The 17977-nt window shown below is 37.0% G+C and overlaps 2 protein-coding genes across 2 annotated transcripts in view; one reads left to right on the top strand and one right to left on the bottom strand.

Annotated features, from left to right (window-relative positions):
• Positions 1–718: 718 nt before the first annotated feature.
• efhd1 (EF-hand domain family, member D1) lies at positions 719–9621 on the top strand. Its single transcript, XM_068702502.1, has 4 exons — positions 719–1120; positions 3126–3273; positions 4201–4335; positions 6568–9621. The coding sequence occupies exons 1-4, from the start codon at positions 816–818 to the stop codon at positions 6700–6702; spliced, it is 723 nt and encodes a 240-aa protein (XP_068558603.1). The 5' UTR covers positions 719–815; the 3' UTR covers positions 6703–9621.
• A 3348-nt stretch (positions 9622–12969) lies between these two features.
• The window catches only part of LOC137866424 (ubiquitin carboxyl-terminal hydrolase 2-like), a 28676-nt gene continuing 23668 nt past the window's right edge, over positions 12970–17977 (bottom strand). Inside the window, 7 exon segments of the mRNA XM_068702379.1 lie at positions 12970–13476; positions 14195–14316; positions 14578–14634; positions 14636–14682; positions 16906–16984; positions 17283–17363; positions 17946–17977. The exon segment at positions 17946–17977 is cut by the window's right edge and continues 72 nt beyond it. Coding sequence (XP_068558480.1) covers positions 13392–13476; positions 14195–14316; positions 14578–14634; positions 14636–14682; positions 16906–16984; positions 17283–17363; positions 17946–17977 — 503 coding nt within the window. The 3' untranslated portion in view covers positions 12970–13391.

Below are 17977 nucleotides of genomic sequence, written 5' to 3'. Positions count from 1 at the left end.
CCAAACTTTCATAAAATGATCAAAAATAAACTGCATGCAATAATTCATACCGTAGAACATATTTGGTGTCTTTGAATTGATATATTTCAACAGGAACAGGAGTAGTTATGTTGTCCAAACCTAACAGTGGTTTCCTATGAAGACGGAAGTTTATTTTGAAAAGACAGTATTCATATAACAAGCGGAAAATGACGTGTTGCTGGACTTTAGTAGGAAAACGCACAAAAAAAATAGGAACTTTTTGTAAGATATCATACGAATCATTTCATGGTTTCTTATAGCGTCATCTTTATGATGAGGTGAATCTCAACCAAAGCGTTTTAACCTTTTCTTAAATGTATTGAACAAATTGCACAGTCACAATAATAAACAGTAGAATACATACATTCAAACTAACATACCAGAGTAATACACGTAGAAGATGAGATAAATAGACAGAAAGGTAAAAAGAAAAATAACGTTATCTTTTTTTTCTGTCTTATTTTGAAAAAGTGCAACCAAATGTTACTCTTATTTAAACCTTTTTTTATTTATTAAACAAATTGCACATATTGACAAAAATAAACATAAGTGTATTCAAACTAACATACCAGAGTAATACACGTAGAAGATACGATAAATAGACAGAAAGGTAAAAAAATATATACCGTTAGTTATAATTGTAACCGTTATAAGTCTTATTTTGAAAAAGTGAGACCGGAAGCTGCGCAGTATTTCTTCTTGGTGATCACAGCGGTCAGTTTAACGGTTGATACTCGCGAGACGGCTGTCAGGCTCCATTCCCTCCTAACTGAATCCCCCCCGGTAGAGCAGCCATGGCGTCCGAAGAGCTGGCGAAGAAGCTCCAGTCCCGGCTGGTCGCTACGCAGGAGGCCGCCGACCACGACCCGAGGCCGGAGTCCGGACCGAGCCCGGTCCTCCTCCGACCCAGACCGCAGGAGGCCGAGGCAGCCTGCGGAGACTCCTCGTCCTCCTCCGAGCTGTCGGCCGTGCTGACCCGCCGTCAGGACATCAACGACGGGACCGCCGCACCGCGACTGACCCGCGTGTTCAACCCGTACACGGAGTTCAAGGAGTTCTCTCGCAAGCAGATCAAGGACATGGAGGCGATGTTCAAACGGTAAGGCCGACGGGAGAGAGCGGTCCGCTGGTTTTTGCACGCGGAGCAGCGGAGGTTCCGACGTTGTTGACGTGTAGTCGTGCGCGCGTGGGCAGTTGGTGGCTGAGTGAGCGCGCGGGGGATTAAGATGATGATGATGATGATGATGATGATGATGATGATGATGATGATGATGATGCTGCTGCTGCTGACGTGAAGCCTCGCGGGTGAAAGCACGAGCTGTCACTCTGAACACGACACCGACTCACCGAGGCCCTCGTCGCAGTTTTTAGGGATTCTTCAGCGCGTTTTAATCCGTCCGGTGATGTCTCGTGATCAGACGCACGAGGCCATGGATTACATTGATGGGTTCAGATTTATTGACGTCAGAAACTGGATGTGAAGATATCCTATGGAGGCCCAGATGTGACACTAAAGTCAAATGTGTTACATGCGTTGGAATAAATACATACAGCCAGGTCCACATATTTGTGTGTGTGTGTGTGTGTGTGTGTGTGTGTGTGTGTGTGTGTGTGTGTGTGTGTATAGAGATGGTGAGCGTTCCTGGGAGCTCGTGGTCTGGTGGTTTCATTCCTCTTCTCCCACAAACACGAGTTGTTCTGAGCGTTTCTTTGTGTTCCTCAGAAGAGGAATGCAGCCTGAACAGGAAGCTCTTTCTCTGCTTTAATCGGTCCATTATGCAAATGAGGTGTCCAATTGTGATCTCCTCCAACTCTGTTAACAATGACTAACAATGGTCACAATAACAACCTACAGGCCTCTTCTTTATTCTACATTTAGACGCTTTCTACAACAACAGAGAACTATTTATTTATTTATTTATTGATTGATTATATATACATATATATAAATATATATATATATATATATATATATATATATATATATAAATATATATAAATATATAAATATATATATATATAAATATATATATATATATATATATATATATAAAAAAAAATATATATATATATATATATATATATATATATATATATATATAAATATATATATATATATATATATATATATATATATATATATATAAATATATATATATATATATATATATATATATACACACACACACATAGTTTGTGTTTAATGCTTTCTGATATGTAACCATTATGTTCAAACAACAAGAACCAGATCTGTATCTTCCACTCTGGGTCATAGATGATCTACAGTTGGTATCAATGGAAAAAACGTGATTGTGGATATTTAAAAGTGATATTTGCTGCTTTTGTTCTGATCCGATCCGTGACTCAAAACCGTGATACCAACCAAATCGAGAGTTTTATGATCCTCTGCTTCATGAGTTAAAGCTGCATTCTCTCTAGTGTCCAGCAGGGGGCGACTCCTCTGGTTGTATAGCAGTCTAGTCTAAAATGACTCTACTTCTCTCTTGATTTATTCCCTCAGTAAACATTGTAAACATGAGTTTATGGTCTCAATCTCTAGTTTACAGTCTTCTTAAATACAGCATGATGTTCATTTAGTACATTATGCTCCATTTAGAGTCACACAGACCATAAAGAGGGGATGCTTTAGGGGCGGGGCTACACAGTGATTGACAGGTCTCTACGTCACTCCTCCAAAGTCCAGATATGGTCACTTCCTGTCCACTGGTTTTAAAAAAACCAAGATGGCGATATACGTCTCTGGTGTCGACCTGTCAATCACTGTGTAGCCCCGCCCCTAAAGCATCCCCTCTTTATGGTCTGTGTGACTCTAAATGGAGCACAATGTACTAAATGAACATCATGCTGTATTGAAGAAGACTGTAAACTAGAGGTTGAGACCATAAACTCATGTTTACAATGTTTACTGAGGGAATAAATCAAGAGAGAAGTAGAGTCATTTTAGACTAGACTTCTATACAACCAGAGGAGTCGCCCCCTGCTGGACACTAGAGAGAATGCAGCTTTAACACTTGAAGAACCGGAGGTTTCCTCCTGGAACAGAACAACCTGCTAACCCTCTGATGGGTTTGTGTGGTCTACAGCTACGACACCGGTAGAGACGGCTTCATCGACCTCATGGAGCTGAAGCTGATGATGGAGAAGCTCGGAGCTCCCCAGACTCACCTGGGCCTGAAGAACATGATCAAAGAGGTGGACGAAGACTTCGATGGCAAGCTGAGCTACAGAGAGGTGAGAGTCAAGTTCCCCTTTTTGGATAATCATGAATATTAAGTGACTAGAAACAGATCTCTATAATGGTAGAGAAGAGATTTTAAATCATGTAATATATAAACGGATCACAGTTTTTAATGTATTCATTATTTGTGATTTATCTGTTTTTCACTGTGTCTCATCTGTGATCCAATGGCATTAGTTTATTAACTACATTCAGAATAAAGCGATTCCTGTATGTTTTCATTGTATTTCAAAGATTATCAGAATATCTTGTAACTGGTTTTATTTTGGCGAGAATAATCGCATGACATGACGTTTGTTTTATGTCATCCCATGAGTCCACGGGTTGAAAGGTCAAAATGTAGTGTGATGTCATGCATGTGGAGGAAGATAGATATGAACCTTCATCTTCACACACTGGCTCACTTTTACACTTTTGTGTTGTTTAAATGTTAACGTGCGAGGAGAGAAGTTAACCGCCGATAAACACCTGCAGCAGATGTTCTACCTCAAAACTACACGGGTGTAAATCATACTGCTAGTTATATATTTGCACATGTGCAACAGTAATGCTCCTCATCATCACACATCTGGAGGAGGAGGAAAGGTGAAGGCACATTAATTACCTGATCTTTATATTTCACGGCTCAGTCTGGATTCATCCAGCTCAGATTTTTATTGTTCATCATCCTGTTAACGCCTCTGTCAAGTCTCCGTCACGTCTCCGTCACGCCTCTGTCACGTCTTCGTCACGTCTCCGTCACGCCTCCGCCACGTCTCCGTCACGTCTTCGTCACGTCTCCGTCACGTCTCTGCCACGTCTTCGTCACGCCTTCGTCACGTCTCCGTCACGCCTCCGTCACGCCCCGTGTGCATCCTGCTGACTAGAATAGATTAGCGGTGGACTTCTTTTTTAAGTGAATGTGACCAAACCTCCTTCAGTTCCTGTTGATCTTCCGGAGGGCGGCGGCTGGAGAGCTGCAGGAGGAGAGCGGTCTGATGGCTCTGGCCAGGCTGTCTGAGATCAACGTGTCCACAGAGGGAGTGATGGGAGCCAAAGACTTCTTTGAAGCGAAGGTACTCCATGTTTGTACTGTTGTGTTGTACTGGCTCTGATAGACTCCGCCTCTTTTTGGGCTTGACATTCGGACTAGAACTTAGGTTCAAAGGATGTTGTTGTTTTTTTACTTTGTAGTGTTGGTCATCATTTCTTATAACTTTTATTCACCATTATTTCTAGACACAAATAAATAACAAACAAACCAACAGTGGTGGACATGTGTTTCCATTTTGCACTGGACTTCAAAATAAAAGCTGAGGGCTGAAAAGCAAATTTTAGATCTTTGAATTATACAACCAGGAAAAAAGGTCCCCAATCCTACACTGGGTTTGTGTTGATATGATGGATCTTTATATCTTTATGATCTTTTATACATCTAAGACTAGTGATGTAACGGACCGAAGTTAATCTGTGATCCTTACTGACCCCCCGCACAGTTTAACGTTAACCATCACAGTGTAAATAAAGTTTAATGTTAACCATCACAGTGTCAATAAAGTTTAACGTTAACATCACAGTGTAAATAAAGTTTAACGTTAACCATCATAGTGTAAATAAAGTTTAATGTTAACCATCACAGTGTCAATAAAGTTTAACGTTAACCATCACAGTGTAAATAAATTTTAATGTTAACCATCACAGTGTAAATAAAGTTTAATGTTAACCATCACAGTGTAAATAAAGTTTAATCTTAACCATCACAGTGTAAATAAAGTTTAAATGTTAACCATCAGAGTGTAAATAAAGTTTAAACGTTAACCATCAGAGTGTAAATAAAGTTTAATGTTAACCATCACAGTGTAAATAAAGTTTAATGTTAACCATCACAGTGTAAATAAAGTTTTACTGTTAACCATCACAGTGTAAATAAAGTTTTACTGTTAACCATCACAGTGTAAATAAAGTTTTACTGTTAACCATCACAGTGTAAATAAAGTTTAACGTTAACATCACAGTGTAAATAAAGTTTTAACGTTAACCATCACAGTGTAAATAAAGTTTTAACGTTAACCATCACAGTATAAATAAAGTTTAATGTTAACCATCACAGTGTCAATAAAGTTTAACGTTAACCATCACAGTGTAAATAAAGTTTAATGTTAACCATCACAGTGTAAATAAAGTTTAAATGTTAACCATCACAGTGTAAATAAAGTTTAAATGTTAACCATCACAGTGTAAATAAAGTTTAATGTTAATCATCACAGTGTAAATAAAGTTTTAACGTTAGCCATCACAGTGTAAATAAAGTTTAACGTAAACCATCACAGTGTAAATAAAGTTTAACGTTAACATCACAGTGTAAATAAAATTTAATGTTAACATCACAGTGTAAATAAAGTTTAACGTTAACCATCACAGTGTAAATAAAGTTTAAATGTTAACCATCACAGTGTAAATAAAGTTTAAACGTTAACCATCAGAGTGTAAATAAAGTTTAATGTTAACCATCACAGTGTAAATAAAGTTTAAACGTTAACCATCAGAGTGTAAATAAAGTTTAATGTTAACCATCACAGTGTAAATAAAGTTTAAATGTTAACCATCACAGTGTAAATAAAGTTTAAACGTTAACCATCAGAGTGTAAATAAAGTTTAAACGTTAACCATCAGAGTGTAAATAAAGTTTAATGTTAACCATCACAGTGTAAATAAAGTTTAATGTTAACCATCACAGTGTAAATAAAGTTTAATGTTAACCATCACAGTGTAAATAAAGTTTTACTGTTAACCATCACAGTGTAAATAAAGTTTTACTGTTAACCATCACAGTGTAAATAAAGTTTAACGTTAACATCACAGTGTAAATAAAGTTTAACGTTAACCATCACAGTGTAAATAAAGTTTAACGTTAACCATCACAGTGTAAATAAAGTTTAACGTTAACATCACAGTGTAAATAAAGTTTAACGTTAACCATCACAGTGTAAATAAAGTTTAACGTTAACATCACAGTGTAAATAAAGTTTAACGTTAACCATCACTGTGTAAATAAAGTTTAACGTTAACCATCACTGTGTAAATAAAGTTTAACGTTAACCATCACAGTGTAAATAAAGTTTAACGTTAACCATCACAGTGTAAATAAAGTTTAACGTTAACATCACACATTACTATAACAAAGTTGAACAATTAGAGCAGCCGTGCAGGGGTGACATCATATTGATGACATCATCTTGATGACATCATATTGTGTGTGTGTGTGTGTGTGTGTGTGTGTGTGTGTGTGTGTGTGTGTGTGTCACCAGATGCAGGCTCTGTCTCTGGGCAGCAAGTTCGAGGCCGAGATCCAGGAGGAGAAAGAAGAACGCAAGAGACAGGAAGTGGAGAAGAAACAGAGGCAGGCCGCCTTCAAGCAGCTGCAGTCGGCCTTCTGCTCCTGATGGAGTCCGAGTCCCTGAGCGTCACCGGCTCCTCATCCTCACACTCAGCGGCACCGAACACAAGAAGAGCAACGACGCATTGAAGTAAAAACACACTACAATACCTCGAGACGCGTCAGACCAGGTTCAATCATTCCACACTAAACATGAAGTCTCTTACATTCACTTCCTTTGAGGAACAACTGGAAGTCTTCATCCAAGTTAAACTGTCCGTACGATTCTTTAGTGTCATCTGATCCTCGCTAACACTGTTACAAAGGGTGTGATTACATAAGACCCAAACCTGCAACATAGTAGTAATAGATAATAACTGTATCATAACGGTGTAATAACTTAAGTATTAACGTGTGAAAATTAATCCTTATGCAACTTTGTCTGATCCGATGTTAAACGGTCAACGTTCATCACTAGTTTACAGATTAATGATCTGATCTCTACAGTTTCTCTCTGGTTTGATATCGTCCCGTTTCAGAAGCAGGAGGTTGTATTTAAAGGAATAGTTTTGTGTTTATTGGCTTTCGTCTCTGGTTAGCCTAGCTTAGCATAAAGACTGGAAACAAGGGGAAACAGCTAGCCTGATAGACACACATAAAGCTCACTAACGTGTTGAATCTCGTCTGTACATAAACAGGAATTTTAAAATGACAGTTTGTGATTTTTATTTTGCACTTTGGCGCTGGAACTGTCACGATGAACTCTAGTTCAACATCTGTAGTTCCAAAGCACACAACTCCCCCTGAAACCACATCTTTCTATTTTCACATTTCTGTTCGTGTACGGAGGAAATAAAGCGAGATGCAACGGGTTAATCAGAGAGCTTCAGAGGTCCCCAGTCTTTATGCTAAGCTAGGCTAATCGCGTCCTGACTAGAAAGCCAATAAACCGATTTTCTTAAATGTTAAACATTTCCTTTTCAACGTGTATTCTGTGAGTGAGCCGAGGTCTACTGACTGAGTTTAAACTGCAGCACAGATTAAAGATTAAAGATTAAAGATGGAGGAACCGACCCGTTGAGCCAGAGTCTCTCAAGCTCGGCTTGTGATTCTTTTTTTAGGATCTAAATTCTCGGCACCCCAGAACATGTTTTGCACAGTTTTGATGAGTCTTGAGTCTGGTGTAGTTCAACATCCTGTTTTCACAAGCATGCAATGCAACAAGTGTCAATGTAGGTTAGGTCTTCTAATATAGTTTAAATCAAAGTCAGCTTGTTGTTTCCATGTGAAACAGAAATCTACTGCAGCCGTGAACTCATGCCCAACAAGCAACAAGTCGGCAGAGCGACAGCGTCAACGTGGACGTTATCTGTTAGACGAGCTATCCTTCGTCTGATTCACAGATCAAACGCTTCTTATTGTCTGTTGAATGAATCATTTCTTTAACAAACAGACACTTTGGTGGGTTTTCACACTGTGACATAAGAAGTTATATTTAGTTCTCGTCTAATTTGTAGCTTCTGTAGTGATGAGTTTTAACTCCAGTGATATATTTAATATTGCACTTTCATCAAGTTAAGGAAGAAAAAGACTTGTCAAAACACTGGAACCTACATCCCCCATAATGCAATGCTTGATATAATCTTTGATAAGTTCCTCCCTTTCGTGAGAGAACAGTGAGTTCCTCTCTTAAGCTTCTCCTCCACTCGCTTCAAGTCAAACAGCCGTTGAGGTGCATCGTTTCCTCACGATGTGGACTCATGGACCTCCAACGTTGGTCTAGAGATCGGTACAGTAAAGAACCCACTCAGAGCTCAGTCTCCTCTAGGTCCAGTCTAAATGAGAGAGTGAGGAACGAGAGTTCAGAGTGAGGAACGAGAGTTCAGCGTGAGGAACGAGAGTTCAGAGTGAGGAACGTGTGAGGAAGTAGAGTTCAGAGTGAGGAAGTAGAGTTCAGAGTGAGGAACGAGAATTCAGAGTGAGGAACGAGAGTTAGGAACGAGAGTTCAGAGTGAGGAACGAGAGTTCAGAGTGAGGAACGAGAGTGAGGAACGAGAGTGAGGAACGAGAGTGAGGAACAAGAGTGAGGAACGAGAGTTCAGAGTGAGGAACGAGAGTTCTGTCGGCAGCTTTGTGAAACACTACTCAGCTTTCTTTCATTAACGTCGTGTGTGTGTGTGTGTGTGTGTGTGTGTGTGTGTGTGTGTGTGTGTGTGTGTTCAGCACTGAGCTACACATTATCTGTTTATTGTTCAGATTAAACAAACAGGATATTAATATGTTAATTGTTGAGTTTTAGAAGTTTTGGTTGTTGTATCTCTACTTCCAGATGTTATGCTAAGCTAGGCTAACCATATCCTGACTCCAGCTCTGTATTTAACACACACAGATGAGGTTGATGTTAATCTCTTAATCTCAGAAGGGAAGTTTTTTTTTTCCTCAAAATATTGAACTTGTTCTTTAAAATGTATTTTTCGTTGTTTCCCTTTGAAACCTCGGTGGACCACCGTCTGAACCACTGAGTTCCACTCTAAACATTCTTCACATCAGTGTGACACTAAATCTACTCCACACCTCCAGCATGTGAACCCTGAATAATGTGTAACGATTTCCCCTCGACGTCCACGAGCTGCTCCCTTGGTACGGGAGTCCATATCCAGATGTTCCAGATGTTAAAGAACATTCGTGTATCTGACTCTTTATTTTACTGCGTAGTCATTTAATGTGTAGCATGTTTGAGTTGTCATATAACAACACTACTGTGTCACATACCTTCTTTGGTATTTTGTTGTGGGAACTGACAATGTATTTTTTCATGAATAAATTAGTATATATATTGTTAATTGTTTTAGCAAAGACTTATAAGTTGCCAAATATCAAAACAAAAGGTCAGTGAGATATATTTTTTTGGGCACTTGTAAAGATATTGTGTTGTTGTAGTCGCTGTCTGAAGGAACAGTTTGACAATAAAGATAATTAAAACTGATATTAAGAAATACTGAATCCATGTCGTTACTCATGAAAGATGCTTTGTAGCATTGTTGGTAAATCTTATTGATATAATGTTCATACAATCTGAACTATCCATTCTGTAAACAGCTCACAGAGGGAAGGATGATCATTGGACAAATGAGTCTGAAGAGAGAAATACATGATTGAATTCACAAGGTTTTAATCGGGCAATTGAGTTTCAACATGTATGATTCACCAGAACTCCAAACACATGAACAAAGTATAGTATCTCAAAAGACTAAAAGCTTAAAAAATACTTTAAAAAGCCATTGTATAGTATGTCATTAAAAAATATTCAAAAAGTCATACAAATATTCATAGTGTAGTATGTTGAAAAAGTCATAGTATAGTATGTCGAAAAAAGTCATAGTATAGTATGTCGAAAAAAGTCATATAGTATGTTGAAAAAAGTCATAATATAGTATGTTGAAAAAAGTCAGTGTAGTATGTTGAAAAAAGTCATAGTATAGTATGTTGAAAAAAGTCATAATATAGTATGTTGAAAAAAGTCATAATATAGTATGTTGAAAAAAGTCATAGTATAGTATGATGAAAAAAGTCATAATATAGTATGTTGAAAAAAGTCATAATATAGTATGTTGAAAAAAGTCATAGTATAGTATGATGAAAAAAGTCTAGGATTTATCAAACCTATGTATCTTTTAAATGGCGAGTAATCCTTTTCAACTTTGTAAAAGGTGGTAAACATGTTCATGAAACACTCATAGTACAGTCTGCCACGTTACTCACTGGCTCAAAGGCTGAGGCAGAACTGGGAGACGAGACAAGATGAAAGTAATAAATAATCACTTTTATTTCTAAAATAACCAAGAAGAACAGAAGAAACGTGTTGAATCAGTCATTAGTGATGTTTGTGTTCTAAGAAGGATACAAAGACGGAGGTTTGATTCCTCATCAAAGAGAAGAGACACAGCGCCACCTAGTGGACTAGAGGGGTTGTCACAGTCACTACAAGTCAAAGGATATTATGTCATAAAAGTCATAGTTACAGTATATAATCTGTAAAATATAAAAATATTTTTAAAAATGATAAGTCATAAAAAGTTATGAAAGCTATAGCATAGTATTTTATAAAAAGTCATTAAAAGTGGTATAATGTGATAAAAACATTTTTTAAAGTCATTGTACAGTATGTAAAAGAAATCATAAAAAGTTATAGTTAAGTATTTAAAAAAAAGTCATAGTATAGTATTTCAAAAGTTCATAAAAGTCAAAAAAGTGATTTTATTGTGTCATAAATCATAGTAGTAAAAAGTCATGAATCAGAATCACCACATTTGTTGCGCAAACCAAAAAGTGTATTCTGTTATTTTCCAAAGTTTAAAAGTAGTTCACAGTATAGTCTGTCAGAAAAATGTTTAAAACAAATCATGGTTTAGAGTTCAAAATGAGTGTCCATGTTTTCTTTCAAAACTCTTTTTAGTGCAAAAAATGACTGTGACCTCATTCCTTTGTGTTCTGTTATGTAATGACAGTATTTCATAAAGTACATCCTGACAACATAAAAGAGACTGAATCACTCCAGACTAGAGCTTTGTTTGTTCTGTTCTTTAGCCATAAAAATGGCGCACATGCACATGTATACACTAAACGTCGTCATACCCATGAACTAAATCACCACATCTACACTTTGACTTCATGACTTCATTTGAAGCAATTTCAAATCCACTCCGTGTTTCTAGAAAATATATATATATATATATATATATATATGTTAAATTAAACTAGAAAATTCTCAAGAAATTTTAAGTGTGGCTTCTACTGCCCGAAGAAGTCGCAATGTATATATATACACACGCTGATGTTGCCGGTAGTACCTTTGAGGTTCGATTGAGATATCGCTTCTCCCTTTTCTGCATTTTAGATTCATTCTCTTGAAAAAGTGAAACCAATGACAGACAGACAGACAGAGAGAGACTTGCATAAAGTCTGGATAACACACAAGTGCGTTGGCACAGAATCATTTGCATAAAGTCTTTTCTGCATTTAGATTCATGCTCTTGGATTGAATCTTGTGTTCGTCATGGACAGCCTTGTGCCACAAAGCCACACTGAATTAGATGGTGAAATGAAAATAAAATATATCCACAAAAACATTAAAATTGGGGTTTTGCAAGAGAGAGAAAAATAAATACTGGTCCTGCCTTTTGGGTCCAGCTCAAAGAACACTGGAGCCTACATTTCCCACGTCAATGTCTCCGTTTAGGATCCGTTATCAGCCTCCAGTAAGTAGTTCAGTCCTTGTGTCCGTCACCAGTTGATTCTCACGGTTTTATTTCAATATTTTCTTTAAAACTCAGATTCTGCTTTAATATTCCAGACTCATGAGTTAAAGTCACCATGTCTGAACAAAACCTTTAGATTCATTAAAGAGACAACCACTGTTTTGTTAACTTTTATTCATTCATTCATTCATATATATATATATATATATATATATATATATATATATAAATATATATATTATATATATATATATATATATTATATATATATATATATTATATATATATATTATATATATATTATATATTATATATATAATATATATATATAATATATATATATATATATATATATATAATATATATATATATATATATATATATATTATATATATAATATATATATATATATTATATATATATATATATATATATATATATATATATATATATATAATATACTCATGTGTTTGACTGCCACTGTTAAAAAGTGTGACTCATCACATTTCACCTGTAAGCATAAATAATAACTTGTTCTTCTCTTGAGACCTGTGAACTGAAGTGATGGGTCCTGTTCAGCACCATTGAATAGTACATTCTCTATATTGCATCAGGATATAAAAATATACAGATATAGTGTTTTGTTTGTTTCTTCTTTAAAACATTCTTTTCCGTGTTGTTCAATGGCCTGAAACAAGAGAGGAAGAAAAGACCGAGGAGGACGTCGGTCCTCAGTCCGTTCACAGCACTTCTTAAAAACATCAGCAGCAGCCACACAACGTCAATAAAACACCAGTTTGAGAGGCTCCTCCTCTGAAAACATGGACCGCTCACAGAGCCACCGGCCGCCGGAGAAAGACAGAGAGAAGAAGAAGAAGCAGAAGAAGAAGAAGAAGAAGGAGTGTTGTTAGGGAGGCGAGCAGGCCGGTGGGCTGAAGAGCTCCTCGTAACCACGATAGTCCCTGTTACAATTCATCCACAGTCCAAAGTGGTGCTGATGAGGAGAATGATGAGGAGGATGCCCACCCCAAAAAAACCCCATAAAAACAAGATAAATTATAACCAGAAAAAAAAGGTCAGAATTGCAACAAGTGAGTTTTTAATGGTTTGAGGCAAACGAGAAGAGTTGAAGAAGAAGAAGAAGAAAGATAAGAGGTGTGTTTGCAGTGCATAGAGAAAGACAGATGGGATTATTGCCCTGTGACAGCCTCACACACACACACACACACACACACACACACACACACACACACACACATACAGTGAACACACATACCTCTACCCAGAAAGAGAAGGACAGAAGAGTAAAGACGGAGAGAAAGAGAATGTTTCTCTCTGATGGAGAGAAGCAGCCTCCAGGCTGGTGGAGGTGTGTGTGTGTGTGTGTGTGTGTGTGTGTGTGTGTGTGTGTTTATGTGATATTTGTTCAAAAAAACAGTCCAGGCTCCACCAGCACTCTCATATTTCTGTTTTATCTCCATCTGTCCTCCGGTAGGCTTCACATCCGCGAGGAAGAAGCCAGCTCGTAGAACAAGACGTAGGCGTCGCTGCTGCGCACTTGGCTGGAGGACATTGGCGTTACTCTGGGAAGAAAGAGGGGGGGGGGGGAGGTTGCATTGTGCGAAACCAGAGCAATGGAGAAAACAAATTAACTCATTTGACTCATTAGTTTGTGGACTTTTCAAAGCTCGAGTTCGGAATTTCTGTCCGTCGCCATCTTGGACTTTTTGCAACCAGTGAACAGGAAGTGACTATATTTGGACTGAGGAGGAAGAGTCTGTTTATATGTTAGTACTCTGTTTTATACTTACAGGAAGTGACACACTACACTAGGGACTGGGATGTCACTGCAAATGTATACAAATTGTAATGCTAACATCTATTTATCTTCATCAAAGGACTGTAACGATGAGGCGTCTGTTGGAGAAGAAAAGCTGCGTCACAACACCAGATGACTGACTGAAGGCTTCTTTGACTTCTAACACAACATGGCGCCAAAAATTCTCAATTTAGAAAAGAAAGCACATCATCGTATATTATCATCATTATCATTCTTATTATTATTTTTAGAAGTATGGCTTAAGTCGTTCATCAAGAGGATTGTTTCATTTTTGAGAGTTTTCAGTTTTTTTACGTTTCTTTTGACAAATGAAGACACTTGAAGACATTTGAAGACAAGTTAGATGTAATTTCATTTGTCGGTAATCTGTTTCTTTTATGAAGTATTGCTGTGAAATATGAATGTTTTAGTCGTCCTTCCAGGTGTTTCTGTATGTGATGATGAAGATGATGAAGACCCACCTGGAGTCGTTGAACGTGTACCATTCTCCCGAGTTGGGGTTGCGACAGTAGGCTGTGTAATGACCTCCCATGGTGGTGCCTGAGTGGTTGGACACTGCGTACAGGTTGTACAACGGCGTCGACTGAAACGGACCAAACAGACAGAAACACTTCAACATCAGGTTCTCTTGTAGCATTGAGTGTTAGCATTGAGTGTTAGCATTAAGTGTTAGCATTGAGTGTTAGCATTAATTGTTAGCATTGAGTGTTAGCATTGAGTGTTAGCATTGAGTGTTAGCATTAATTGTTAGCATCAAGCTGCACTGTGAGAATCTGATATCTGGTATATTCTCCATCTTTAAATGAGATCAAACTCTTTGTTCTTCTCTGAGTCGAGCACTTACTGCTGTTTTGGAGGCGAACTCCCGCAGGTCGAGATCCTTCATGGGGAAGTTGACAAAGGGTGGAGAGTTTACTGGTTCTTCTCGCCTCAGAGAAGCGTTTCAGGTCTGGAGAGGAGGGGAGGAGTCAAGTACTGTCAACACATTAGTGACTGTGGGTTCAGGTGAAGCAGCTCACAGAGAGAAGTCTGGACTCTGTTCAGTGTCTTCTACGCTATTTAATAACACGTCTGTGTTACGTGTTCACTAACTCCTACCGTTACAGCCTTGTTCTCTAACTGATTCTCATGATTATATTATTACAATTTCATCATAATCACCGGTGCTGCTCTGGCACAAGAGGAGCTTTTTATTTGCATAATACAAGGAAAAGTAGACGATATAAAAGTTATTATTTCATCCATTTTAACTTCTATATGTTCTTCTATGTGAATAAATGCTTCAGCTCCCTGACTGTTTATCAGATCTGTACTGAACTCACGTTTCTATTCTTTATGGACATGATCTAACGCTGATCACAGCTTCTTAAGATCAAATAGAAAAGAGTTAAAAATACTGAAGTTTAATGGTATTTATAGAGGCGTCACCGACCGATCTGACTGGTCAAGTTTTAGTCGGCTAATCGCAGATTTTTTATTTATTTTGTTGCTTATAACTATGAAAATAAGTTAGAAAATGAGGTTGTAACATCAGGAGTTAGTGAAACGATGGACTCTCTTCTGTAAGTATGTTCTATTTACTTCTGTAAGTATGTTCTATTTACTTCTGTAAGTATGTTCTATTTACTTCTGTAAGTATGTTCTATTTGTTTCTGTAAGTATGTTCAATTTACTTCTGTAAGTATGTTCTATTTATTTCTGTAAGTATGTTCTATTTACTTCTGTAAGTATGTTCTATTTACTTCTGTAAGTATGTTCTATTTACTTCTGTAAGTATGTTCTATTTACTTCTGTAAGTATGTTCTATTTACTTCTGTAAGTATGTTCAATTTACTTCTGTAAGTATGTTCAATTTATTTCTGTAAGTATGTTCTATTTACTTCTGTAAGTCTGTTCTATTTATTTCTGTAAGTATGTTCAATTTACTTCTGTAAGTATGTTCTATTTACTTCTGTAAGTATGTTCAATTTACTTCTGTAAGTATGTTCAATTTACTTCTGTAAGTATGTTCAATTTACTTCTGTAAGTATGTTCTATTTACTTCTGTAAGTATGTTCAATTTACTTCTGTAAGTATGTTCTATTTACTTCTGTAAGTATGTTCTATTTATTTCTGTAAGTATGTTCTATTTATTTCTGTAAGTATGTTTAATTTATTTCTGTAAGTATGTTCTATTTACTTCTGTAAGTATGTTCTATTTATTTCTGTAAGTATGTTCTATTTACTTCTGTAAGTATGTTCTATTTATTTCTGTAAGTATGTTTAATTTACTTCTGTAAGTATGTTCTATTTACTTCTGTAAGTATGTTCTATTTACTCTGTAAGTATGTTCTATTTACTTCTTTATGTATGTTCTATTTACTTCTGTAAGTATGTTCTATTTACTTCTTTATGTATGTTCTATTTACTTCTGTAAGTATGTTCTATTTACTTCTTTATGTATGTTCTATTAAATATAATTTTCCAGTTTGTATAAATCCAGAGAGAGAAAAGAAACGACGAGGAAGTGAGAAATCGTTCATAAATATAAAATAGATATTTAATATCTATATTAATATAATATAATAATAATTATAAATATTATAAATAATTATAATAATATGATAGAGTTCTAACGTGAGTGCGGTTATTATTATCATTTATATATGTATTTATATGTATTTTTGAATACACTAATGAGCCGGATGCTGAGCATTTGTCCTTTGAATGATAATAAAGTTAAACTTGAAACTTCTTCAACGTGGTGATTTATTCAGACACACTAATGAACATGAGTTATTTTATTTTATAATTTGTATTAACACAACTATTAATATGCTGATATTTAAACCAAAATAGTCTAAATATTATGATTAATTGGGAGAACCAAGCAGTTCTACATATAATCAGACATTAGGCATAATGTCAGACATTAGGCACCCCCCCACACGGCCACAATGGAACGATCCTCTGCTTCAGAGACACATTTAGACACGATGACTTAGATCAAGTCTCTCGTTTCTTTAATTCCAATAGAATAAATGCCCTGCATATGTCAAATATAATAATACGTATATAATATATAATAAATACATTTATAATACATTATATATTATATATAATATAATAATATATAATAAATAAATATATTATATATTATATATAATCATCATCATCAGACAGGAAAGGATACGCAGCACTAAGATCTTGGGGAACTTCTGTATCGTGAACTTCTTGGTGCATCTTCTTCTGGTTTTACACCTGTAGCAGGTCTGAGAAGAAGAAACTCACTGGTTACAACCAGACCAGTAGACCCACATCTACCAGACCAGTAGATCCACATCTACCAGACCGGTAGAACACATCTACCAGACTGGTAGACCCACATCTACCAGACCGGTAGAACACATCTACCAGACCAGTAGATCCACATCTACCAGACCGGTAGAACACATCTACCAGACAGGTAGACCCACATCCACCAGACCAGTAGACCCACATCTACTGGTTTTAAATGTACAAGTACTAGAGTACATGTACTGTAGAACTTGTTTGTGTACTTGTTCTTACCGGCTTCTCGTCTCCGTCGAGGACGTCTTCTTTGGTGAAGAGCCGCATGCAGTCCATCAGACTCACCTCACCGTAGCCCTTCTGAGACCAAACATAGACGCAGTGACATTAGCACGCACACGCGCACACACACACACACACACACACACACACACACACACACACACATCAAAGCAAAGCACAAACAGAGACAGGGAGGAAAAAAATTAGCTCATGTTAGAAGCTGTAAATAGAGAAAACAAAGACACCTTGTGCGTGCGTGTGTGTGTGTGTGTGTGTATATGTGCGTGTGTGTGTGTGTGTGTGTATATGTGTGCGTGTGTGTATATGTGCGCGTGTGTGTGTGTGTGTGTGTATATGTGTGCGTGTGTGTGTGTGTGTATATGTGTGCGTGTGTGTATGTGTGCGTGTGTGTGTGTGTGTGTGTGTATATGTGTGCGTGCGCGTGTGTGTGCGTGTGTGTGTATATGTGTGTGTGTGTGTGTGTGTGTGTGTGTGTGTATGTGTGCGTATATGTGTGCGTGTGTGTGTGTGTGTATGTGTGCGTGCGCGTGTGTGTGCGTGTGTGTGTGTGTATATGTGTGCGTGTGTGTGTGTGTGTGTATATGTGTGCGTGTGTATATGTGTGCGTGTGCGTGTGTGTGTGTGTGTGTGTGTGTGTACCTTGGCGATAGGTAGAGAAAGATCCCAAAAGG

Source organism: Cebidichthys violaceus, unplaced genomic scaffold, assembly GCF_023349555.1.
Source record: "Cebidichthys violaceus isolate CVI_PGR_0920_01 unplaced genomic scaffold, fCebVio1.0.p SCAF_1, whole genome shotgun sequence".
Taxonomy (NCBI): Eukaryota; Metazoa; Chordata; class Actinopteri; order Perciformes; family Stichaeidae; genus Cebidichthys; species Cebidichthys violaceus.
This window is presented reverse-complemented; position numbering and strand designations above follow the sequence as displayed.

Excerpts from the sequence above, each read along its gene's own strand:
- efhd1 (XM_068702502.1), top strand. The coding sequence starts at position 816 with ATGGCGTCCGAAGAGCTGGCGAAGAAGCTCCAGTCCCGGCTGGTCGCT. Across the intron at positions 1,121-3,125 it reads ATGGAGGCGATGTTCAAACG|CTACGACACCGGTAGAGACG; the intron begins GTAAGGCCGACG and ends TGTGGTCTACAG. Across the intron at positions 3,274-4,200 it reads GCAAGCTGAGCTACAGAGAG|TTCCTGTTGATCTTCCGGAG; the intron begins GTGAGAGTCAAG and ends AACCTCCTTCAG.